This window comes from Pleurodeles waltl, chromosome 1_2, assembly GCF_031143425.1.
Source record: "Pleurodeles waltl isolate 20211129_DDA chromosome 1_2, aPleWal1.hap1.20221129, whole genome shotgun sequence".
Lineage (NCBI taxonomy): Eukaryota > Metazoa > Chordata > Amphibia > Caudata > Salamandridae > Pleurodeles > Pleurodeles waltl.
In genome coordinates, this window is record NC_090437.1 from 1,263,202,452 (window position 1) to 1,263,229,345 (window position 26,894).

The following is a 26,894-nucleotide window of genomic DNA, read 5'->3' on the forward strand; positions in this document are numbered from 1 at the left end:
TAGAATAATAAGTATAGTAATTTCAATGTAAGCTACTATTTAAACTCATGAACATCTCTTTGAAACTACCACACGATTGAGATTCCATACTCTCCCATCTTTGTTTTTCACAGCATTCCTAAACAACTTTATAACTTCAAATGGACCCAAAAAGTTGCTTCCACTTTTACACAGCAAAGGTTGTTTAACCAAAATTTCATCCCCAACTTTCACATCAATTACACACGTGTTCTTCTTATTATCAAAGTATTCTTTTCTTCTTTGAACACATTTCTTTTCCTGCTCATGCTTCTCTCTCATGTCACTCCAGGATACTCCATCATTTGTTCCCCAACATAATCAACCAGGTGCTAATAATGTGTTAGCTTTCCGTCCTCTAAACAATTCAAAAGGAACTTTACCAGTGGTAGTGTGGGGAGAGACCCTATACACATGTAAAATAAATTTAAGACCTTCCTTCCAATTCCTATTTTCAGCAACCTCCAACTGTATGCACTCCTTCACACATTTGTTGAACCTCCCACAGTGCCATTTCCTTGAGGATGATATAAAGAACATTTCTTGTGATCAATTCCCCTTTCCTTAAGATAATTTTCCATTTCTCTTGACACAAATTGAGGACCATTGTCAGTCAAAATGGCATTAGGATACCCTTCACAACCGAAGATCTCACCCAAAAAGTCTAATATTTTCTGGGTCTCCATACTGCTACTGACACACATTTCAGCCCACCTAGAAAATTGATCTATCAACACTAGAATATAACTACACCCACCTCTTGTATGAATGGATCCAACCACATCTACAGCTATAACATCCCAAGGTTTGTGCGACACTTCTTTAATACCCATAGGTGGTACTATGACTTTGTATACCTTGTCACTGTTGCAAAAAATCAACACAGTCTCTGATTTTCCTTTCAATCATGATGTCCATCCCTGGCCACCAATAATTGAGGCAAATCCTCGCTTTCGTTTTGCTCATTCCTTGGTGTCCTTCATGTCCCAACTCCATTATTGTCTCCCTCAAAATTGCTGGTACCACTTATCTTGAGCCTCGCAAAAGTACTCCTCCCTCCACCGAAATTTCTTCTTTTATTTTCCAATAACTTTCTAACTCCCCCTTACGCTTTACATTCATGCTCCAACCATCACAAAGACTACAGCACACGCTCTGTAACACAGAATCCTCTTCAATCGCTTTCACCCACTCTTCTCGTCCCACAATTCCTTCACTTATACTACACACGCTCACATCATCATCCAGGACTTTACCCTAACACTCTTCTGTTTCTGTACTGAGTCTTGACAAACAATCAGCCATCCTGTTAGTCGAACCCGGAACATAACATACTTTGAAAGCAAAATCTTGCAAACCAACAACCCACCTACTAACCCTGTTGGAAATAGTATCAAGACCCTTGCTCGTGAACACTTCCACTAGAGGTTTATGATTGGTGAAAATTTGAAAACTCTTTCCCCATACAAAATGTTTTAGTTTGTTAACTGCCCAATGAACACTCAAAGCTTCCTTCTCAATTGTGGAGTAGTTGATTTCCGCTCCTCGCAATGTTCTTGAACAATATACAATAGGTACGAGTACACCCTCTTCTGTTTCCTGCAATAGAACAGCACCAAGACCTTTCATACTAGCATCTGTCATTACAGCACACTTTCTTCCTGGATCAAACGATTTCAAACTCTCAACACTAGATAACTCTCTCTTTAAACTTTCAGATTCTTCCTTACAAACATCATTCCACACAAACTCACAACCCTTCTTCAGCAAACTACGCATGTGCATCGTTTTAGATGTCAAATTCGGCAAAAACTTGCCATGGAATTCTACCATACCAAGAAAAGACAACAGTTCTTCCTTCTTTTCTGGATCACGCAACTTCAGAATGTTTTTCACTAGCTCTTCTTTTGGATACACTCCATCCAATGTTATTTTGTGGCCCAAATAATCAATCTCTATTATACAGAAAGAGCACTATTTGAGTTTTAGAGTCAAACCATGCTCCCTCAATATTGTAAGAACTTTCCTGACTCTCAACTCATGTTCACCTTCCGTTTGACCATGTATCAAAATGTCATCCTGGAAAAACTTAACTCCCGGTTCTGACCCAAACAAGTTATGCATGACTCGTTGAAATACTGCTGCCACAGATACCAAACCAAACAGCATTCTTTTAAATCTGTAGGTTTCGAAGGGTGTGATGATGGTTGTATAATCTCTAGAGTCTTCATGCAACGTGACCTGATGGTAGGCTGACGTCAAATCCAGCTTGCTGAAAAACTTTGATCCATGCAGTAACGAGACCATCTCAGTTATATTTGGCAACGGAAACTGGTCGCTGACCACACATTTGTTCAGATTCCTCAAATCCACACATAACCTTATCTCTCCTGTCTGTTTGTGAGCAACCACTATTGGAGAAACCCATTCGGAAGATTCAACCGGCTCAATTATTTCCTCATCACACAGCCTCCTTATTTCTTTCTCCACATCTTGTTTCATTGAGATGGGAATCTGTCTTACCTTAGCTACTACAGGTATTGATCCTTCTTTTACTCTTATGCGATGAACATAATGCTTTAAACAACCTAGTTTGTAGCTGAACACGTCATTGTATTCCTTTATAAATTCAGGAGGATCTGAATTGTCTAAGGAAACCGTGCAGACATTCCGAAGATTCCCAACGAAATCATCTTTGATCATGACTGGAGTGGAAGAATTGGGATCCAAAATAACTTTTAGATCTCTTTGGTGTGGCCAACTCAGAACACTATCTCCTTTGACAGGGACACAGATTTGTCCAAAAATGGTGTTAGTTTTGAATGTAATCTCTGACTCAAAATACCCTCTCAAATCAATACTTTGTCCAACATAGGCACCCGGAATAACATCAGGTTCCTTTAAGTTAACTTTGTGACTAAATTGTTCATCAAAGACATCACTTGACAAAAGTGTCAACCAAGCCCCTGAATCAAACAGCACTTCGCTGCTTACTCCCAAAATTGTAACAACATCATTTGGATAATTTTGTTCTGAACAGTAGTAGAAACAGATAGGATGCAATCTTCCACAACCTTTACTGACATTTGATTTTTTGATGACCTACAACATTTGGCAAAGTGTCCTTTTTTGTTGCATAGCCTACAAGTCATATTTATGGCAGGGCATTTCTTATATGATGCATAATGTCCATTGTTGCCACAACGATAGAACTTCATGTCCTTGAATTTAGGTCACTGCTCTTGTATGACTTTCTCCTCTCCTTTTTCACAATCTCCTTCTTACTTAGGATTCTCTTTTCTCGCTGTGATTTTATTAATTGTTAAGTTTCTGCCCTTTTCCAATTCTTCAACACATGCCAATGTGTGTTCCACTCTTTTAGCCAGAATGACTACTTCGTGCAGGGGTGGATCATCTTTGCTCCACAGTTCTTCTCTCACTTTGTCACTTGAGCATCTTAACATGAACTGGTCCCTGATGCGTTCTCATCAATTGTCGCTCCAAATTTGCACGTGGATGCCAACTTCCTTAACGCCGTTATATATTCCTCAATTGTTTCTCCTGGTTTTTGTTCTCTCATCCCGAAATGGTATCTTTCTAAAATAGTGCTGACTTTTGGTAGAAAATGTAGATCACATTTTTTTAAACACAACTCAAATTAATTTCAATTGGTTCCTTCATCACCTGTATCTGGTAGCATTTTTAAAAAAATCTGACCCTCACATCCTAAACAATGCATTAGGAGTGCCGTCTTCCTTTCATTTGATAAATTTGTGCCACAAACTCTTGAGTAATGAAGAAACGTTTTCTTCCATTTGGACCATTTGATGGGCGGTTCCCCTGGCACCGTTATAAAAAAAGGTGGAGGCGCAATATTCTGCATGTTAGGTTTTCAAATGAAAAGTTTAATTATAAAAAAAAAATGTTTATTGCAGAATTTTATTTTGTGCCTCTGCTAATCTTTATGCAATAGAAAAGCTTTTGGCTCGTTTTCAACAGGAAATCTCCCTTGTTAAATTGTTAGATCCTTCTTGGTTCAGGAAAGAGTTAATGCGACAATTGAAGCCAATCCACAGGTAAGACATGTACTTTTGTTGTTTTTAATTTAATTAATTAATTATTGTCGATTTTACTATCCAAAACGCGCACACGAACGTACGATGTGTATTCGTTTGCTGCGCGTACAACACTGAATACAGGTTCCATTTCCTATTTAGTGAGACGCGGGTTTATTTACTTTGTACTTTGTACTTCACGCTGTGTATTCGTTTGCTGCGTGCACACCGCTAACTATATATATCTTTTCTTCTTTAGCAAGATGCCAGAATTTGGTAGAGCGGGCGCGCAATCCTGTTTATTTACTTTGTACGTCAAGCTGCTGCCACGCGATTATTCCCTTAGCGCGTGTAAGGGGAAAGAATGCCCGCGCGGTGCTGTACGTGTTTGGAATGTTATTTCAAAAGTAAACAGTACAGTTTAGGCTTGTTCCTCCTAAACCATGTAAGTCAAAAAGAAAGAAATAATTTTCTTACGTAGATGCCACATCAGATATGACATCAGTCCCATGCACAGAATTCCTTTCACTCCTCAAACTACCACAACCGCCACCTCCTTGGGGCTGTAATTCAATTCTATTTGTGAAGGACACTCAGCCCCCAGTGCAGCCCCGGGGGCTGCCAACTCGCCAGGGCTTTAATCTAATTCTATGCAGGCAGCACACCCCATTCCCCCATTGCAGCAGCAGTGATCATCACCTCCCCAGGGCAAATTGTAAAAAAAATAGAGGGGGGTCCGTTTTGGACTCCTGCAGCCCTGGGGACCGTCACCTCCCCAGGGCTATTCTATGTCGAGGAGCCTATGATGGCCTGGGGACCTCACCCCCAGGGCTGGCTCCTGCTATATCCAGGGGTGCCCACCCTGGGACATAGCTGTTTGCTGTGGCTTGGCGGCAACTGTCAGCACAGCAAACACTCTGCTCTAATGGAGAGAGCTGTCAAACAGCTCTCCGTTCATCAGAGTGGAGGTTTCCTCTGTTTGTCTGCCTGCAGAGAGGCTGGCAGACACAGAGAGGAAACTGCTCTCACAGGGAGAAAAGATGCTTATTAATAGGCAGCAAAGAAACAGTGATTGAAAACAGAAACTCAGCAGTATTAATCCACTTTCTGAGTCCTTTGAATGACTTTGATTTCCCAAAAATTCCAGTTTCAAAATGACACTTCACATTAAATATGCCCTTAAATCTATGTCCATTTCTGCCTTTGCACATAGTTTAGAATTACCCTCTTCCTTTTGATGTGTCCAGGTTCTAGGATTTCATATATATAACAAGAGAGCTCCTGTGGAAAACTTGACATTCAGCTGAGTTTAAGGTGATGTGCTTTTTCCTTGTATCAATAAAACAGAAGCATGATAAGGAGTGTCAAGGTTTTATATTTTGATCATAAGGGCCACATACACCTGAAAAAGAGGGCTTAGCATACAATAGATACATCTGGCAAAAATGACCTTATTTAAAAACACTCTTATCAAAATCACCAAACAGCCAATTCATTAATAATCTGATCATGATTATGGACTGCTGTCACTTCACAGCAGTCATTTCCACTACTGAGATGGAAAAGGGTTCTATTTATCACAGCCTCCCCTGGATATAAAAAAACTCCAAGGGAAAATGTAGAATAGTAAATGCTGATCCATTATCTCCTGCACTTATTACTAGGAAGGGGCGGAATAGCAGATGGTGATCTGCCACATCCTTTGCCATCATTGTGCCACTGCCTCATATGGTTACACCACCTATGAGGTACAGAGCCACTGGTCATGCACTGGATTTGACAAATGCCCATCGTACATCACTGTGGCATGATAATCACATTTATGGACCCAGCCCTGATGGCAGAACAAAGACCTACACTGCATTCAGTACATATGTCTAGCATGAGCCACTTATTTTTTCATTACAAACCATTATATGTGCCTAAAATGGCAGCTGCCTGTCCTGGGTGCATTGTATGGAAGCGACCTAATTCCGCCGGCATATGTCGTTATGTTGGTAGGCGGTCACAACCGTCGTGCAACTCCTCATTGAATCAAATTGCTGCCTGTGGGGAACTGGAGCTGATGATGATCACCGCTGGCAGTGACAGTCATGTACGCAGTGGTTGTAACTGCCATTTTCTGCTGCCTAACTCACTTGACTCCTGACACTCGTGCAAGCAAGACCTCCACTAAATGAGCTGCTGTGTACTTTGGGAGCTACCATGCCACATCCTGCAGGTGACTGGGCCTCAGCTTTCACCCGAGAGGAGCTGGAGAAGATTGTGGATGGGATCCTACCTCTATAAGGACAGCTGCATGGGGCACCACAGGAGCAGGTGAGCCTAATTTCATTGTGCTGTGTGATAGGGGTGTGTGAGACTGTAAAGCGTTTCCACGCCACACAGGGAGTAGATGCACGCAGGGACCATGGAGTACATGCGTTTGTGCGGTGAAGAACACATTATTGTGGGCATGTGATGTGTATGATGTGAGTAGTCCACTGTTTCTGATGTGTTGTCCCTCTACATGACATGTTCCTTCTGCCTATGTCACCCATGCAGGTCAGCGCCCATTAGAAGCGCCCATTAGAAGAAAGGGATATGGTGTGCCATCGCAAGTGCAGAGTCTGGGGGTCCATTGAAGGCAGAGCACCCACTGCAGAGAGCAGTGGGAGGACCTGAGAAGCTGGGCCCAGAAGACCGTGGAGGCCCAGCTGGGGACATCCTCCCAATAATGTAGCGGTGTCCATCGGACCCTGACCCCCCCTAATGCCTGCATCTTGGCGGTGGCCTACCCTGAGGTAGATGGGTGCTTGAGGGCAGCACAGCAGCCACAAGGGGGAAGGTAGAGGCTCCCACCTCCCACGTGATAGGCCTTGTTTGGGTTTGGGTGGCTTACTTGTGGGCAGATGTGCATGTGATCAATGGCAGATGCACATCGATAATTGGAATTAGTCACCCTGCCAGGCTCTGAATGGATTATATGTGGCAATACAATGCTGTAAGTGTACATCCAATTGACAATTTTGATGGTTGGGTGAGTGTGGACGCCCTATACATTGTGTCAGACTAGCTTCTTTCATCTGCCTCAATGTACCTGAGGTGTAAGTACACGTCAGTATGTGTCTCCCACTATGACTGAGGCTATCTCTGTCTTGAACAGTAGCTGCTATAGACTGATTGTGGGGGTGGCATCAGGGGTCCTATAAACGGATTGCCTCGATGGGACAGTATTCTGGATATGATACCTTACCGTGCTGTCATATAGCGACATATATTGACCTAAAACCATGGCATTCTGCTACATGTGATTCTATGTGGGCAAATAGCACTGCAAAATCTTTTGTAGCAGATATTATTCCATGGTCTAGCCTTTACAACTATGGTATGGCAGTAGATGTGGTAAATCCCCTGGGAGGTGCCTGGAGTCTAACCCTGTTGTTTAAAAGTCATGCATTACATCACCCTGGCAATCACAATGCTGCTATACAGTGTTTCAGCCTTGACCAATTCACTAAGTAAAAATATTCCCATAATAGCGGGATCATGAGCATTCCACCTTGCAATTCACAATTTGCATTTTCTGAAATGCAGTGCCATTGTAATAGCATGCCATGCCATAATGTAATACGATGCACTTGTTGATCTGTGTTAATGGTAGGTAGGTATTGATCCATTTGTACCCTATCTTTCTCCCTCTCCCTCCCGCTCTCCCTGTGTCTTTGTGTGCACCAGCATCATCAGGCAAAGGAGAAGGGGCACCAGCGAGTGGGGAAGCAGCAGCCCGTAGGACCCATGAAGCTGACACCAGCAGAGCTGAGGGGAACAGTGGGACGGAGGGTGAGGGGAGTGCCACGAGGGAGACGGGATCATCTGCATCATCTTCGGATTCCTCCTCCGATGGACGCTCCCTGGCAGTGGCAGACCCATCTGGGATCAGCCCAGCACCATCCTTGTCCGCCAACCACCTTACCAGCTGTCCCTGTTGCTCCCCACCCTGTTGCCCATGCCCGCTCACCCAGGTGGGCGGGGATCTCCTTCACCTCAGGCACCTCTGCTCCTGCCCCAGTCAGCCTTGCTGCCCCAGTGAGGAGGTTATTGACCTCCTGAGGTCCATCTCTGTGGGTCAGTCAACCATCGTGCATGCCATCCAGGTACTGGCAGCTCAGGTACAGCAGAGCAATGCATTCCTGGAAGGCATTCACTGTGCCGTCACTGGCCTGCAGAGATCCTTTCAGGCTCTGGCCTCCTCATTGACGGCAGCCAGTGTCCCTTTGTTTTCCATCCCCCCTCTAGCTGCCTCTGTCCAATTCCATACCCCTCTCCCCACACCCATCCAGAGCTCACAGTCAAACCGCCATTCATCCACCTCAACAGACATGGTTCGCAGTGACAAACACAGCCACAATAAGACCCACCACCAACATGCAGACAGACAACACCCACCTGTACCCACAACAACAACCACTCCCTCCACTGACCCCGCACCACCCTTCCTACACAGACACTACACCAACACTCCCTGATCCAGCCACAGTCCCAACATACCCACAGTCACCACACTTCCATGTTGCCCATGCACCTACCCCTGCCAAAAAATCAAACCCCCAAACCCAAGCATCCCCCTCCCAAGGACAAACCTAAAGACCCTCCACCAAAACACAAACCCAAGGACCCCCCTCCCAAACCCCATCCCCCCTTCGACCACCACCCTATCACCCCTGAGGTGCCTGCCTCACCCCTCGATGTCCCTACCATGTGGAGGCCACTTTGCAGTCAGGAGTCAAGTTGGGGGGCAATCACAAGTGCCATATGTGCCTGGTGGCACTTGGACTGTTTGGACGGTCAGTTGGCCCAATTTGTACATATTATTTGGTTTTATCTATTCATGCTTATTATATATGGGCCAACCACCTGTTGGTCTAGATGGAAACATACTTGTCCTGCCTTTCCTTCATGATGGATGTGTTGAATTTGTGCAATTTATTTTGTGTGTTTTGTGTATGTGATGTGATTGTGTTGCAGCATGTGTTGTGTGGTTTCTTTGTACATTATACTTGCTGTGATATGTTGTGATGGTGTTTTGTGGCATTGTGCGATTGTTGGGTGTGCATGCGTGTGACATCTGACACATTGTGTGGCAGTGTTTTGGTATAAATTGGTTGTGTGTGGTTGTTACGTGTTGCTGTGGGTATGTGTTTTCATGTGGAGGTGTGAAGTGCTGTTCCTTGCCAACACCTTTATGTGTTTGTGGTAGTGATGTTGTTGTGTGAGTCTGTGGTGTTGTGTGTTTGTGTTAGACATTGGCGGTGATGTGTGTGTGCGGAGTGGTGTGTTGATGGCACATGTATGTTGACCGTGGTGTGTGTAGTTTGTGTGTGCGTGTGTGTATGTTGATGTGTTTTGGTTACGGGTGTTTGTTTGCATGTGTGTGGCCATCACTAGCCATCCCTGATATGTGTGTTGTGTGTGGGTGTGTACTATTGCCTTTCCTTCCAGTGTGTGCTAGGTGGGTGTACTTACAGCTGTTGTCTTCCTAGCCGTCGCTGGTTCTGGAGTTGCAGGGCGATCAGGAGCAATGTGAAGACTTCAAGTTCAAGCTCTATGGAGGCTCCGGACGCGTCTGTGTTGCTGACGGTGAGTGTCTCCTTTTATACTATTGGTTTCCGCCAGGGTTTTGGTGGCGGTACAACTGCTCGGGAAATCCTGGTGGTGTGCAACCTCATAATATGCTCGGCAGTAACATGGTCCACGCCAGACTGGAGATGCCTGCTGCCGACCACGGCGGTTCGTCCACACTGGCGGTACTGGCAGTGTATTGGCTGTGCTCCGTTGGGAACAGCGTCATGGTAATTTGTGAGTGCCACGTCCACTGTGGCGGTCCTTGGACCGCCAAACCCGTAATGAGGGCCTGAGTTTGTTGGTATCCATGAGCATACATCCTACTTCTTTTTCTTCAACCAGTAAAACAGATTTAGCATAGCAAAGAGAATGCAAAGATTTGCATAGCCTCCAGGCATGGTAATACAGTGGGTCTCCGACAATTTTTTGTGCCAAATTTGATTTCATTAGAAACACAATATATATGCAGGTATTCCATAGCAGGACTGAGCTCAGTGATCCTTTACAAGGGTGTATCTGTGGTTTCTTAAGGAGTGAAAGCAATGGCAGTTCCTGAATCCTCAGTATGCTCTGCTGGGCTCTGGTCTCATGCCCTTGAGGCAAAACTCTTGTTACAAACGTTCTTGAATATCTCTTTTTTGGTCATAATTACAGGGTATAGGAAACCCGCTATAAAAATCTCATGGCAAAATGAGTGAGTAAAGTAAAAAGCTGCAATCTATAAAAAAAACTTTTCACAAGATCACTCAGAGCCAAATGATAACGCATCCATGGGCCAATGGATAAATACATGAATGAATACATTTATGTAGTGAAGACATCTAGAATATCAGTCTTTTCAGTACGACATACCAAGACACATGTAGCGGATTGCTCACTCAGTAATTTCTGCCTTCTTGTGAGACTTTAGTAAACCATGCTTCACAGTCAATTATTTTCTCATTTTTACCAACAAGGCTGCTTGGGCTACTTAGATTCTAGTACTACCTCCAGGCAGTTATTGGTTCTAGAATAGATGACTCACTGTGTAGCTATAACATGATGTTTGTACTCCAGCTATTGATATTTCCCTTTTATAGCACCACCAATAAAAAAAAGCTATTTAAATGTAACCATCTTTGATCATTAATAAATGCAGTTAAGCTGAAGAGTTACATTATTACACATTGGATGACATTTATCTAGAATGCAATATTACTAACTTCAGTCTGCATATGGCAGTCTGGATTAACATTCTTTACTCTCAATCATTAGTTAATTTCTCAAACAGGATAGGGCATGCTAGTCGACTACCCAGTACTCATGACTGTTTAGGTCTGGGAAGTACATCATGTCATCATCTTCATGGAATTGTAATCAGGCTCTAACACCCAAAATGTTTTTTAAATTTCGCCATCTTGAGTTTGCATCAAGAGACACCTTTATGAAGCCACTTTCATAGTGTGTGTGCTTTGGGTGGCCCCCCGTTTCAGATTAATTGAATCAGCTCTGGTCTATATATCTGTGTTAAACAGGGACTATTATTCTCAGCTTACAAAAAAATGCAGGAAAATAGACATGAACAAGAACCAAGCTTATCAAGGGCACTGTTGTAAATCTTCATCTATGAAATGTACAGACTCTAATGAAATGCTGCTACACCCCAAATTTAAATATTTTAAATGTGGTCTAACCGAAAGTTCTACTTCTTCAAAACAACAGGTTGGATTTAGTATCTGTTTTTGTTCATTTCTTGGTGTTGCTTTGGTATGCATACATATTTAACACTATAAAGTGCAAGGTGAGCCTGTTCCCTATTTTTAGGTTAGTGATGCTGGGTAGACTGGACAATGGACATTACAACATGCCTAAGGGCACTCTGATAGACCAATTGTTTCTGGATGCATTGCTAAATGACTATTGTTCTCCAACCAACTTGAAAGGTAGCACAATTAGATGCTGCTGTGGTTTTCCACAAGGTCCTGAGCCATTTACTATGCAGATAGGTTATGTACAACCCAGAAGACAACTTCCTCACTAGGACACACTCACATTTAAAGTGCAACATATAAGGTTGTGCAGATACTTTCCCTCCCTAAGATTATACTGTTTTTAGAAACCATTCAGTAGCTGTGATCATCACAAAGCTTTCAAAGTTTCAGAAATGACCAAAGGGAGAACATTCCCACTTCAAAGTTTTTTTTAAAAACTCTGAGGAGAATTTAGCTGGATAAGCCTTTAGCAAAATACACAGTCTTGTTTAAGCAAAAAACTCCCAAAAGTGAAGGTGAGCAAAACTGGCAAACTGTATATACACCATACAAAGAGCTAGATTTTCCCACTTCAATCAAAAGGCTCAGAACTGTACCTCTCCCTAAGAATAAGTCCAACATGGAAGATTTGGTCCACTTGAAAAGGCACATATTGTGGAAATAAGTATACAGGGCAAATCCCTCCTTCAAGGGCAGAAATAAAGTTCAGAGAAAGAAATAGGTGAAGGTGTTCACTTACAACAAACTCCTCACAAATACTGGCTGTATGCTCAGTGGTTGAACAAAAGTATTAGCTGACTTATACAAAGAAATAAAAAATGAATAATATGTTTTATGAAGAACAAATAATTGTTCAATGCCTTCTGTGCTAGATTAAATATCATCATAATGATCTGTCCGGTTTCAGTGTTTTTATCAAGAATGCTTAATGCTATGCTCTTATGTCAAAAAACCTACATGCTGGCTGATTATTAAATTTGAACATTTGAGACAAGATAATAATGTTTTACACATAATTATACAATATGTGCATAGAAACCTGTCTCTAATTGTCTTTGTACAGTGTAGGTATGACATCACTAGTCACTTGTGTTACAAATCGACAAATCTACGATAGTGCAACAACTTATTACAGTTCAGTTTTCAGGTGTCAATGCCTGCTGCAAGAGACAGAAGACAGTGTGACACACACGTCATATAGCTGAATTACAATTACTGTGTAAAGAAAGTAAGTAAGAACTGGCTTTAAAGCTCTTCTGAACTATCTCTCCTGAAACGAAACAGTCTTTAGCAGAAAGGTGGCATAACAGTATACTCATTTGTTTGCACTGCTGTAGTTTATTGCAAAAAGTACGCTTTCTGCATGTTAGCATACTGTAAAGATCACACTGCAGCCAAATCTTCTTCTTTTCTTTTTTATTTCATTTTATGACATCTCCAGCAGAGCTCCTCCGCTCTTCAGCCCTCTTGTCTTCATCCCACACATTTCATGTCATAGCTACCTCATTACATTCTTTCATCTTTATTCTATTGGACATGTCATCTCTTCACAGATACATTCTTAACTACAGCCTTTTTAAATTGACATACATTTAAACTGCTTACATTTTTTCCACAAATTACTTGCGTATATGTGTGCTTACTTTCAAACTAAAAATGCTCCATTCATGTAACATATCTGTCACCATTCTATCTCTTTCAAATAAAGGATCAAAAAAACAAGGATTTAACCTTTTTTACAGGAGTACTAATGGTGTCATCATGTGTTGTAAAAAAAAAATACTCTCTGCCATATGTTACAAAGCAGTTGCAAGCCATCTTAGAGGTTTTGTTTAGGAGCACTACCTTTGGCTTTATCCCTCTACATGGTGTCTGCATTCATCATGTGCTTGCAATATCCTTTTAATCTGTGGTAAAACATACTTTATTTCATATATGATGTTATTTTGTTGTATGCACCAATTACTATTGAAAATGTTGTTATATAAAAGCAAAGCACATAACATTTGCTACTCATACTCAACTAAACAATCTTTTTAAGCTTAAAAGACTTAAAGCCCGATTAAACTTTGTTAAAATTTAAAATCATGGCCAGGCGTATTTTCTCAATTTTTCCCTGTGACATATTATCCGTATTTTAAATTAGTTAGTTGAGGCATTTCTGCTTGGACTGGCAAATGGCCATTATAAGCTTTCGATTTAAAAAAAATAACATTTGTTGATTTATTTGTGTCAAACTGCAGAATCTCTAAACAGGAGGGCTATTCTTTTAAGGTTTATAAGGACTTCAATTAACTTAGTGCATCTTGGTCTTTTCATTGGTGAAGAATCTATTTCATTAATAAATTATTATGCCTCAATTCTAATTGATTTTATGGGCAGGTGTGTGTTATTTCACTTGTTAATGTGAACATCAACTTAATATTCAAAGCTGATTCAAAAACTATTTTTTCAAGTACCTTTGTCTTATTCCATGTTTAGTTATTTATTCATTGGTTTCTGGAACAGGAAAGAAACAGAAAAATAAATTATTATGATTTATGAAGCTGTTTTCCATGATTATTAAGGACTGACTCTTGAAAATGGATGAAAAACAAACAAGTAAGCCCAGAAAATATTTTTGGGAGTTAGGTCTAAACGAGGGCCTGCGTCGAGTGTGGGGGAGTTGCTCCCTTTCTAGAAGTGGTTAACTCATTGTAAATTGGTCAGTATTTTACTTTTCAACGAAACAAAACATTGAAGGAAAGGTGTACACAATAAATCTACTATAAGTCTGTTGTAAACACCTCTCAAAGGTTCAAATCTTATCTAGAAAAGGAGTATGTTTTAACTACCTATGGAGAATGTTTTGTAAATCTGGTCTTACTTCACTAAATTCATCTTTGAACGCTGTTTACCTAGCAGAAAATACATTATAACATAGTCCATTCATTTGAGCTACAGTAGATCCTTAAAACACAATGTGCTTGGAGCATTGTAGGGTTATAAAACAAATATGCAACAAGCAAAGATTTTGAGACCTTGAACAAAATATTGTTAATGGAGGAAGCAATGAGCTTGTGATAATAACAGGAGGTAATACCTGTCTCCGTAGATCCCTTGTTTTTTTGGTCATTTTATCAATAGCGGTGTTCAGTGGGTCTCCTTTTTCCTTCCTTCCAGTCTGTAAGAGAAACACACATGAAAGTGGTTATGTTATGCCATGTTTGTCACCTTATGTAGAAGGTGCTATCATCCAAACCAAGGCTATAGAAACAATAGACACATTCAATATGGATATGAAATTCATTAACAAAAAAATGATGTTGTGAAAATCAGAAAACACCCATGTCGAAAACTGCATTATGCAGAATTATGTGTTTTATATGCCTGTTATATAACATTGTGCATGCATGCAAAAAAATGGAGAATGTATTGCAGCTACATTTTTTGCTGCTTGGCATTAAAGGAAAGTAGCAAGAGAGATTTGTTCTGGCTGAGAACTAGGAACCTGGATTTTATACTAAATGTGATGAATTTTCAAAGAATAAATAATTCATCTTCACATTCTAAAGCTGAAAACAAAATTGAGATTACAACTGAGGTCTAACACTAGAGTAGTAGCGGTTGGTAATCATAGCAAGGAGGGGCTGGAATGCCACCCCCACACACACACACACACAATCACTCACTCACACCCATGCACTCACATACCCATTAACAGCACTCACTCACATTCACATACATACACAAATGCATGCATGCACTAAACATCAAAAAACAAAACTTACCTTCGCTGCACCTCTCCAGGACAGACGTCTCGAGGTCCCAGGAGGGTTGGGACTGCTGCCTTCTCTCATTGGCTGACCAATGAGAGAAGGCATCAGTTCCCCACTTGACACACAGTAGGATGGAGTCAGTGAGACTGCTGACCCTACCCCACTCTGTGACGAGCATTACTGATTGACACTTGGCCCTTGGCATTTCAGGTCTTAAACTTAAAACTTAAGCACTGAGGTCTGAGGCAATCAGAGATGCTCTCCCTGCGCATTTAGCACGTCTGGCTCCTTGCTACCTAACCTGAACGAGAAAAGTGTCTGTCAGGCTGGCCTTTGTTCAGCCTGACAAACAGACTCATTGTCGGGAAAAAGTTGGGGGGGTGTGGCCCCTCAGCCCATATGGACAGGCCATGGTTGCACTAGGGTGTTTGATTTTTTATCACATAGTAACACAAACAGTGCAAAATTGGTTTCCATTTCATTTTCTTGCTTATTCGCACTAGGATTCTTCCGAGAAAGCTCATAATCCACAATTTAAATGATTTAAAAGTCATAAATACATGATATCTTTTTGAAATTTTTGACATCCTCTTTCCTCTCCTTTACCCTGTTATGTAATATGGAGTGGAAATAATCTTCTTCCCCCATGCGCTAGTGTACTAGCAATTTAATGTGTGCAAAAAGGGTATGCACACTTCTTGTAGCTAAACCTAAAGCATCCGTGAAATTACCAGTGGAAATTCAAGTTCAAAAATATCTTTATTTGGCCAAGGTTTGACCATAAATGAAAATGGTTTACATGTTAAAAACATACAAAAGACAAATAAATACAAGAAAATATATAAAACCATAAGGTACATTCTGAGTTATAGCAGCAATAGTAGTCAAAGTAACAAGTGGACTGATGGACAGCTGATCAGCTGTTCCTTGAACTTTGTGATTGCAATGATTTTAAGATTTTAAAAACAGCAGTCAGATACATACAATAAAAATAAAAGATCATGATTAAATTCATACAAAATTTAGTTTAGTCATCAGAGTGTGATGACTCCGTGATAACATACAAGTAAGTGATATTAGCAAAAACTGGAGGGCCTCTTTTTAAATAGTGGATACAAGTTGTCCATAGCAAAAGCTAACCTTCCATTGATTTTCTGCATTTCACTGCAGCTTTTAGTAAGGAGCTGACGGTCAAACGTATATCATGGCTGTTCAGTGGTTGCAAATGAAATATCGCTTCCTTTCATTTATGTTGACTCACGTTATTTAGTAGGGGAATAAGAAAGTAACTGGAACTTAAAAAATGTACATAAGAATATAAAATGCAGGAGCAGTTGTTCCGCTGACCATCTTAAGGACGGGACAAGACTGATCTCCCATGGGGCTGCTGTCACCTCAGAAGCATAAGTAAGGGGATCATAACGCGGGTGAGAAGGGACCTCTCCCAGTTCATTAGGGGTAAAGACAAGTAAAGAGCATGTTCAATAGTTGCAAAACATCTGTGAAAGGTTAATGCCAAATCTTTAAACAGTTCAGAGTTCAGCTTTCTTGTAGTACACAGTTTTAAAAAGTGGTGCTTGACTCTCAATTCATCGTCTTTTTTAATAGTTGGAAGGGTCATAAATAAGTCAGACAGTCCCAGTGCACAAGAGGTTTTAAAAATATAATCTAACCATGGGACTGTGGGTCCCTTGTCCAAATTGAGGCAATCCAAGATTATATCCCTACAGAGATATGCCTCAGGATTGGACCACACACTAACTCACAGCAGCAGAGGGACCAAGTTGACCTTATCCATTATGTATTGCACGTCTAACTCGGGAATGCATGATAAAACTGTAACTGTATGGGGTGAAAACATGAGCCTCCATCAAATGTGGTTTTCCTCAACTTGGAGGGACGATCTATTGTGGTAACCCCAAATCCCAACACCTATATGTAGAAGCAGGAACACACTGGGAGTTGTAGATATTTAAGAGGGGGAGATTGTCCCTTTCCCCGTGCCTCTGGGGAAGTTAAACAGTGCACTGACTGCTCTGCTGAGCTAAAGTTATGAGCTGTTCTATTGAGACTGCCAAGAGCTCTTGGAGAAGGAGATGAAGCATTCCACCAGCGCTCGCAGAGCATTAGGAGTACACACTGGTAGGACCGTGTCGTCATCGTATAGCAGTGCAGGCACCTGGGTGTGAGCGATCCTAGGAACGTCCACAGAAGTCAAGGTCAGATCGAAACAAATGCTATTTATGCAGGTGATAAAAAGTAATGGGGCAAGATGCAACCTTGGCACACTCCTAGTTTAAGGGAAAATTCAGGGGTCATATCTTCCTTAATGTTCAAACAAACTCTTGCTGCAAGATCAATATGCAGAAAAGAAAGGAAAAAGAGGGCAATGTGGGAACCAATCACTATATAAAGGTATACCTCATTAATTCATGTTGGTATTATCTGCATTACTTCATGTCAGTACTCTCCGCGTTAACATAGACAATACTGACATGAAGTTACGGCAGTATATGCACAGAAGGGCAATGTTATAATGGAATCTCATTATGCAGAAAAGGTGACCTAATGGCGCCCTCCTGATTTAACTTTGCACAGACAGACCCCCGGGCCAGTAAGCCACCTATCACAGTACTAGACGGTCTTCAGACACCTGTGCCCTAGTGACGCCCATATCGCTCCTCCCTTGGGACGTGGCACAGACAAATACATTTTAGTCAGTCACCTGTACTAGAGAATAGGTGGTCCTTAAGGGGCTTTTTTCAGTGAAACAGCTTTTCTACGGTGCATTCTCCTGTTCGCTTCACCCGGCTACGAGGCTTGAGAGGCATCTGTTTTCTTCTATGGTCCTGAGGAGGCCCATTATCAAGAGGGCAAAAACGCGTTGAATTTTGCTTTGGAGAAGTCTATATAAAGCTTAAAACTTTTCAGTACACAAAGCAATGAAACAGAAGACAAGTGGTTTTCTATTTGTGTACTCTGATTCGGGCTACCTCTGATTGTGGACACAGGGCCAGATGTATTAAAAGGTTTTGCACTCGCAAACGGTAAATTCGGCAATTTGCGAGTGCAAAACCGTGGTCTGCGATGCATGAAATGCATTCGCAGACCACAGATAAGAAATCGCTAAAATAGCGATTTCTTGTGTTGCGACCTGGAAATTGCGAGTCGCAATTTGCGATTCGCACATTCCAGGTCGCAAGGCTATTCTGGAAAAAATCGCAAATTGCGATTTTTCCAAAAATGGTATTTTGCACTTGCAAAATACCATGCTTTGCAACCAGGTGGTAACCTGGTGCAAAATTTACAAATGCAGTTAAACTGCATTTTTAAATTAAACATGTAAAGCACACATGCCCTTTTGGCATGTGTGTACCTTACATGTTTAAAAAAAAGTTTTTGGGGTGCAGGAGAGTGGGCCTTAGGCCCCCAGCACCCTGGCCTTTTGCATTTCCAAAATTGCGATTTCTGGTTCAGAAATCGCAAATTTTGGAAATGCAAAATATTCGCAGCTATGGGCCAACAGGCCCATTGCTGCAAATGGGGCCGGTATCGCAATTTGCGATTCGGTAATAGCATTTGCGATTTTTAAGAAATCGCTATTACCGATTCGCAAATGTGATACATGGCCCTTTGTGAGTCGGTAATAGCGATTTCTTAAAAATTGCTATTACCGAATCGCAATGGGCCGTTATGGTACATCTGGCCCTTTGTGTCTAAATTGTGTCAAGCAACAGATATATAGAAATGGTGGAAGGCTGCAGATGTGCCTTTTATGGATTATCTTATGTGTTTTCTGGATTTTGTCCTTTTGTATTTCTTTATCCTAATGTATATTGTAAATATATGTTGTCTTCGGGGATGAGCAACTACAGTACTGGGTATAGAGCTTGTACATAAAACATTGGTAAATAAATACATTTGATGATTAAAACATCATTATACTGGTGATTAATTTAAGGCTTCACTGAGGTATACCTTTATATAGTGATTTGTTCCCACATTACCCTCTTTTTTATTTCTTTTCATTATAATTCTTGCCTAGGTAATGTGGGGTTAGGTGAGCAAACCCCATTCATGCATTGCAAGATCAACATGCAGTAAGTGTAGGAAATCCACCAAAGTTATCTCCACCCCTAAGTCCAGTAACATCAACCAAAGCTGGTTCACATAGTCGAAGGCTGTGGATGGGTCCATAAATGCCAGGTACAGTGGGCAGCGCCCAACAAATGTTTATTTGTTTATTATCAGGCTTAAGTTTCTACATTGCTCTACTGTTCCCAACTCTGGGCTAAAGCCAAACTGAAATGGGCACATAATGTTATTTTCTAGGGCTCATGTGGCAAGACAGTTAAAACCACCCTTATTGTGATTTCTACTGTGCTATCAATAAGTGAGATTGGTCTGTAACATTTTGGGGATGAACGATTTGCCTTTTTAATAATAGGCACAATGGTACACAAAGCCCAAGAGTGTGGGCTATTTGAATTCAAGGAATTATTAAAGCTGGTAGTAATCAAAGGACCACACAAATTGACTTTAGACTTTATAAGGTCAATAGGAGCCACGTCTGGTCCTAGGTCTTTCTCACCTGAGCACTGGCATATGGCCAATTCTACTTCAGGTAAGGACACAAAAAAGGGCAGTGAGTGCTGCAATCTGTTTAGCAAAGAATTGGCCAGAGCTACATTCTCCTGAATGTGGTACCCCAGGACACTGTATTGCAGGAGAGGGCTTTCTGGGGCATTTCTTTGTCTGATTTTCTTGACTATGTCCCAGAATTTCTTACTGATGTTCCATACTGCAGCAGACTTCGGAGGTTCCCAGTCTCTCTTGTGTAAAGCTTCCTTCCTAGTTTTCAAGGCAACTTTAAAAGCCAAGTGAGCATCTTGACCCAGGGTCAACCCAGGGTCAGCTCCTTCCTCAATCTCCAATTGGCTGCGGAGCAATATTCAGCAAACCATCAGGGCCCCCATTGTTGGGCTGGGAGGGTTTGAGCAGGAAGAGTCTAATTCCCTTGGTTAGGCTATTGTAATGGACTGGCAAGTCACTCCCACTTACATTTGCCAAACAGATTAGGAATAAACCTTGAAGTGACTTTTATTGACATCTATATGAAGAATGTTAAGTGGTGTTAATTAATTTAGTGGGGCATATATATATATATATATATATATATATATATATTTTCCGGTAAGTGCCCTGAGGCTAAAAGGGCGTTATGGTCCTCTTACTCTGTTTGCACAACCTCTCCCTTAGAAAACCAGGGCAGAAAGTTCATAGTCACAAACATATAATCAATTATGAATTCACTGCCTTGTCCTCTAAAAGTCAGCTCAGGTTGTCCGTTCCCTGGCTAACTATTCTCCCTGCCATCTCTAGTCGTTCCAAGGGAATCATCCACTGGGGCCCCTGATACCCAGGGGCAATCCTCTATATTGGCGCTAAAATCTCCACACAGAAAATAGTATGGCTGAGAAATGGAAATGAATGAGTTATTCAGTTCAACAAACAAACCACCCAAAAACAGCTCAATTAAAGAAACAACAAATTTGAGAGACTCTAGCAGACTTCGGTAAAAAAGAAGTGTTAATAACAAAAAATAAAGAAAATCAGACAACATTTTTGTAAAATATAAAAAACTAACAACTCATTCAAAGCACATTCCAAATTTGTTTTGAAAGTTAAGGGAGAATGGGAAAAATGACGCAAATGCTCAAGTCTTCTTGACAGTTCATTCAGGATCTAGACAACTGCAGTAGCTGACTGGCGAAGGTGTCTATTTTGATTGACGCTAGTGGCGGGGAATATTTCTACTTTGACATATAGAAGGGTCAAAGTATAATAATTATTACAACAACTCTCATGCAGCGCATGAGTATTAATGTAGTCTGATATGGAAAGCATGGATCAGAAACAACCACTGTCCAGTTCACATTATCGCACGAACATGGTTTTCAATTGCTGCTACTCGGCATGCACTAGAAGGGTGCCTCTGTGCAGGGGTGGTTTCACCAGAAGGAAAAGGGGGCGTTGAAGCCCTGACTGCCAGCAATTATATGGCACACATTATGCCGGAAGACAGGAGGTGTACTGCTGGAGGTGTGGTTTACAAGTCGTGACCAGTTGGGGTTATGTACCTGAACTGCGCATGTCAGGATGGCTTGTATTTTCCTTGTGGCCAGCCGGACATGTGCAGTTCAGGCGTTCCCAGTCATCGGTGTCTGTGAGATGGGGAACCAGACACACAGCTCATCCACCTCGGATGAAGCAGTGTGTTCATCTGTCCCAGCCAATCCTTGCAGTGCTCTTATGCTGTTAACTATTATGAATAGCATGAGAGCACTGCTTTCATTGGCAAAGGTGCGTGGTGCTAGTTTCCCCAGTGTGTGGTGCTAGTTTCCCCATGCACATCATGCAGAGTTCTTCAGTGCAGCAGACAGATGTGGATTTAAAAGAATCAGCCCGCAGCGTGGAAAGAGGATAAGGTAAAGTGATTTTTTTTATAGTTTGAATCCTGAGTATCGTAAATATAACTAGTGCTCATGTTAAGCCCTCCCATACTGTGAAAGATTGAGTTTGCACTATGTAAATACAATAGATATGTATCAGCCACAATGTGCTTCTAATGGCCTTGTGATGTAAAAATGTGAAATTATTGATGTCACAATGCCATTATAAGCATATGGCTGCTACACATATTTATTTTTTCTCCCCCATTATTTATATAGTCCTCCCATACCGTGAGAGATGGAGTTTGCACAAAGTAAATACCGGGAGGAAAACAAAAGACGTGTGGTGGCCACATGCTTCAAATGGCATTGGGACATCAAACATTTTGATGTCCCAAGGATTAGAAGCAGAAAAAACGTGTCCTGTGTGTGCACCACCATTTTTAAGGGACACCAGCCGACACTGTCCCTGTGAGCAATATCTTCTGAATAAACTATGTCCTGGCTAAGTGAGTGGTGCTCACATTAACCAGTGACTGGCGACATGAAGCTGAAGAGCAGGAATCAAGTAGACTGTGGTGTGCGAATTAGGTAGCTCGTGTACAATAGTCTCAGTGAGTCAGGCATGCATAATTGGTGCCGTTTTTCAACTACAAATGCAAATTGAATGTGAAGTTGGTCAGCTTGATAAATTACTGCTCAGCTGTGAAACACAAATATCAGATTAGCAATTTGATCTCTAGACTTCTCAATTCATGGAAAACCTTGGCCAGAAGATTGTTTGATCCTTGGTGATACAAAAGTCCTGTCAACGTATTACTAAGACCTCAAGATAGGTTGGAGAGAGGATAGAAGGTTTGCTTTTCCTTCTCTTGAAAGCCTCACTCTGAAATTATTAATGTGCCCACTATTTAATGGAGCAGAGGTTTTGCCTTGGTCCTTGGAAAGTATGAGTGATATTAAATTATTGGCTGTTCTGTTAGACTGACCATTAAATTTGCTTAAAATGTTTGTTTTTTGCGTAAAACACTTATTATCGTCAGAGTTAGTTATATTTGGTTGATTGACCAATTAATTCATCTCCCTCCTCTAGACAAGGAGCTGTTAGATATTCCAAATTTTAACATTTGGACAGAGCCTAATTTGGCCTTAAACAAACGTCCTTGTTTTAGTAATATGTACTTGCTTCATTTGCTTTATATGACCTTGACTATCTTGATTCAAGGCAGAGTAAGTCTATCCCAGAGAGCATGGCGTAGTGTAGACCTCATTTTTAGCTTTGTACCTGCAAACTCCTACTCTTGACTTATGGTCTGCGGGCTCTTTTATCTCTTTTGAGACTGTAGGCAATGGTTATGAAAAAGTGGGAACTCTTCAAGTCCCTGAAAAAAAATTGACTCACCAACGAAGGATAATTGAGCCTGGGGAATTTGCATGAGATATTTTGAAACAGAACATCTATGTCTTGTTGCAAGCCCACCTAATCCTTTGATGTATTTTAATCGATTAAACTATATTTTTGCATTGGCTCTTGGAGATATAGCATAATTTAACTCCATTAATGTGAACGCAAAATTTCAAAAATGAAAAAAAGAATGCTATTCTTTCATTATCTTGAAACCAACTTTAGGATGGAGTATGACAATGCAGCTAAATCCAATATCACTGAAAATAAATTTATATTAGCTTTAAAATGTAGATTTTTTCTTTTCCCGATTTCCAGTGGTGGGAACTAACTCACTCAAAGTAAGTAGGACTTTATATTTATTCATGATACCAGAAGCATTTGCAATAGGAAACCAGCCTTCCCATCACTTGTTGACTCAGTATCAAAATTTTCTATAGGTAAGGTGCAAATCACTTGCGGTACTATCTCATTCAAATCTACTCCACTGTTGCTAAGTTCTGTAAAGTTTTCTCTTTAAGTGGGGTAACAGGCTACCCATCGGACCATTGATCAAAGAGTATATTGCTATCTGCCAAAAAAGGTATTTGTTCCGTCCTTTAACAGACTTTAAATACACTGATCTCACCATCGGGGAACACATCCCAGAGAAAACCAAGGCAACCTGGTACTAGCACTCTCTACTAAAGAAAACAAAACAATATACCTCAGAAAGTGACTTCTGAACTGCTGTCCCACACTGGCCACCTTATGGATATCCTAAATGTTGCAGCATGCCTCATCAGAGGTCTGAAGAATTATGACCACATCACTTCCACTCTAATGGACCTCCACTGGCTTCTATTGTTAGCCTGATGAAAAATGTACCCTGTTCAGAATGGTGAGATAATCTCAACCAGTCAGAAAGCATGTAATGCTATCACTAACTACATGTTGTATGCCTGTTTTCTGGGTTCAGTGGCAGAGACATAAAACAGTCAGACAAAGGGCATGATTCACAAAGGTAAATTTACACCTTTGTGTAAGTTTACGGTTGTTTGTTATTCACAAAGGGATTTACATGTAGTATCTTTAAGAGGACGGTTGATCATGTTCTTCTTGGTAGCATACTGCTTGAATTTAACAGCAGTGAAATGCCCTTCTCTCATTATGTGGCTTCCCCTTCGGCCAATAAAGGCAAATTGGTAGTTAACACTGGTCAGTATTCTCTGCAGAAGGTCATATGACATAAATAAATCCACTTTCAATGTTATCATTAGGAAGATATAGGATTTTATTATGAGAATAGTTGAGATCGAGTTTCCACTACCACTGGGGATTGCCCAACACCAATCAAGAAATGTAACCATTTTTAGTAATGAACTTAAAATTCTCTAACATCAATAAACCTATCCCACATTAGCCCCATGCCTAAATGCCTGCCCTGCACATATATAAGACCATCCTTAGGAGTTTCACATAGAACTGCACTGCTCTCTGCTACCCAGAAGGGGGTGTGGCTGGTGCTCTAGAAAGAATGGTGCACCAAACCTGTAAACAACGTTCAATTCATGCCAACTTAGTACGCATTACAATTAATTCCTGAATCTTGTAGCAAATGCTCATCTCTTTGCGGTAATTAAACTTTAATTGCAGTTCAATATGCATGTAAAACGTCATGACTAATTTACAAAGATATGAAATGTGGCCAAATCGCATTGAGACAGATTCTCATCACTAATGATGCCTGTAAATTAGACTTACACAAGTAGATACCATCATCATAATAACTTTTTTTCGATCTGCAAGATCATAAAAGTACAACATGTACAAAAACATATATATAAACATCCTTGAAAATCATAGTGGGTATCGTTGGAGATCAAAAAGATTTGAGCTTTTGTGGAAGACATTGTTGAGGAGCTACAGTCAACATGTGTGTAACACTGTAGGATAAAAAATGATGGCTCCATATTTGGGTTCAAATTTAAAAAGCAGTTATTGACCACTGGGAGTGGAAGTGATGATTGATGCTTTAGAATATACACAAGGGGTTAAGATGGAATGAGGGGGAGGGAAATAGTACCAAGCATTAGTCGACATAAGGATGTGACCCATCCAAAACAATATTGCAAATCCAAGGGCCAGACATGTCAGTCCAAAGAGTCTCATAGTGGCATTCTAGAATGGGGACTAACTTGTGCCTATATTTCCCCCTATAGCAAGATGTGCAAATGAACAATAAAGTGCTAGAACAAACCTCCAGGATGTGGGAAACATACTTCTAGATCATTAGCCACAGACAATAGAACCACGAATCAGTAGTATTCCTTTCAACAAAATGCTTTCTATTGTAGGATTCGAAAGCTCTACCATTTCCTAAACTGCTTGTATATACTTGCTACACCAAATCCAAATTGACAGTAGATATCCAGAGATTCAAAAGACCATTAGTTTATGTATGTCCGTGCAGATAATTCTATGTGCCTTCATATATCGGCCTTTGTCCAAGTTCCTACAAAGAGGGGCTACCCACTTTCTTCTTTGGAGCCGAAACGCAGGGCCAAAGAACAATATACGCTTAAGTGATTCTGGAGCCTCTCCACAGACTGGACATGTATCATCCAGAGGTACAGCTCTAGCCCAATTACTACAAACATTTGTGTTCAGAAGTGACCTGTACCTAAACTTAATAAACAGTTGATGAGCCAAGGGGGATTCATTTTGTCTTTGGTGGCTCATGGCATGGAAATGGTTTTACATCTAAACAGTCCCTTGGAACCACTACTAGTAAGAACTATTTGAGAAATTGCAAAATCCCAGTGGATTTCTTTTTATCTCGCTATCGTAGTTCTACTCAGCTCATCTGGCGAAAACCAAAGCTTTTCCAGCCCCAATACTCCCAAAAGCAATCTAATGGAGTTTAGACTTGCAATTCTGCGCAGACATGTTGAGGACATGTTGGGTCTTTCAGACCCACACGGTCAGTGCTTAAATTGTAAATAAAAACGTGCCGGTGCCCAAACCCCTCCTCTGAAACTCGAGGCCGCTGAATTTAATGTGCGAGCACGGAATATTGAGGCAGCGTAATCCTGAAGCCATCTTGGGCCTCTTCATTCTGCTTTCTACCTTTGTGACGCTTTTTCGTTTTTCTCTTCCCCCGTCTTTCCCGTATGTGTCCTTTGCTCGCAGCAAATGCTTGAGGCAGAAGAATAAGCGCCGGCCCTCAAAAATAAGTGCTGGTGCTCAGCACCAGAAACAACAAGCACAAATATTAAGCACTGCACATGGTAGGAGCTTAGCACCGCTGTCAAACACAATCAATACACCAGCGTTCCTCACTCAGCTTTCTGAATGATGTCTCTTTGGGTCTGCCCTAGAATAAAAAAAAATATGCAAAGGAGGCATCAAGAACGCCTTTTTCCTGTGCCAGATTTACAAAGTGGCAAAATGCAAGCATTGCACCAACAATTTGTAACCCATTGCGCCACATTACCCCTGTGCCAGGCATAATGTATGCAAGTGTAGTGTTCCCTCATTAGGAGGCCCAAAAGTGAGATTTCACTGCGCCATTTTTCTGGTTATTTTTAACGCCTGACCAAGGCGGTCATTAAATTGACACTCCCATTGTTTCCAATGGGTCTCCCCACACATTGCTGGACTAGCGCCATACTTTTTGGCACTAGTCGACCAATGCGCCACAGCAGCATCATAAATTATGCCATATTGTGCTAACATGCACCATTATATGCCTAATTGTATATACTGCGCTACTACGTGACGTTAGGGGGGCGCAGGGTGAGCATGAAAACGGGCGCTTCATTGTTCATGCACCACTTTCTTATAAATATGCCACTTAGTAATCTTAAACG

The 26,894-nt window shown here is 41.2% G+C and overlaps 1 protein-coding gene across 2 annotated transcripts in view; it reads right to left on the minus strand.

Annotated features, from left to right (window-relative positions):
• Positions 1-26,894, minus strand: part of CTNNA2 (catenin alpha 2) — a 2,570,005-nt gene that overhangs the window by 875,053 nt on the left and 1,668,058 nt on the right. For both annotated transcript variants that reach the window (XM_069204683.1, XM_069204674.1), the window contains exon 8: positions 14,511-14,591. In XM_069204683.1, coding sequence (XP_069060784.1) covers positions 14,511-14,591 — 81 coding nt within the window. The remainder of the gene's footprint in view (positions 1-14,510; positions 14,592-26,894) is intronic.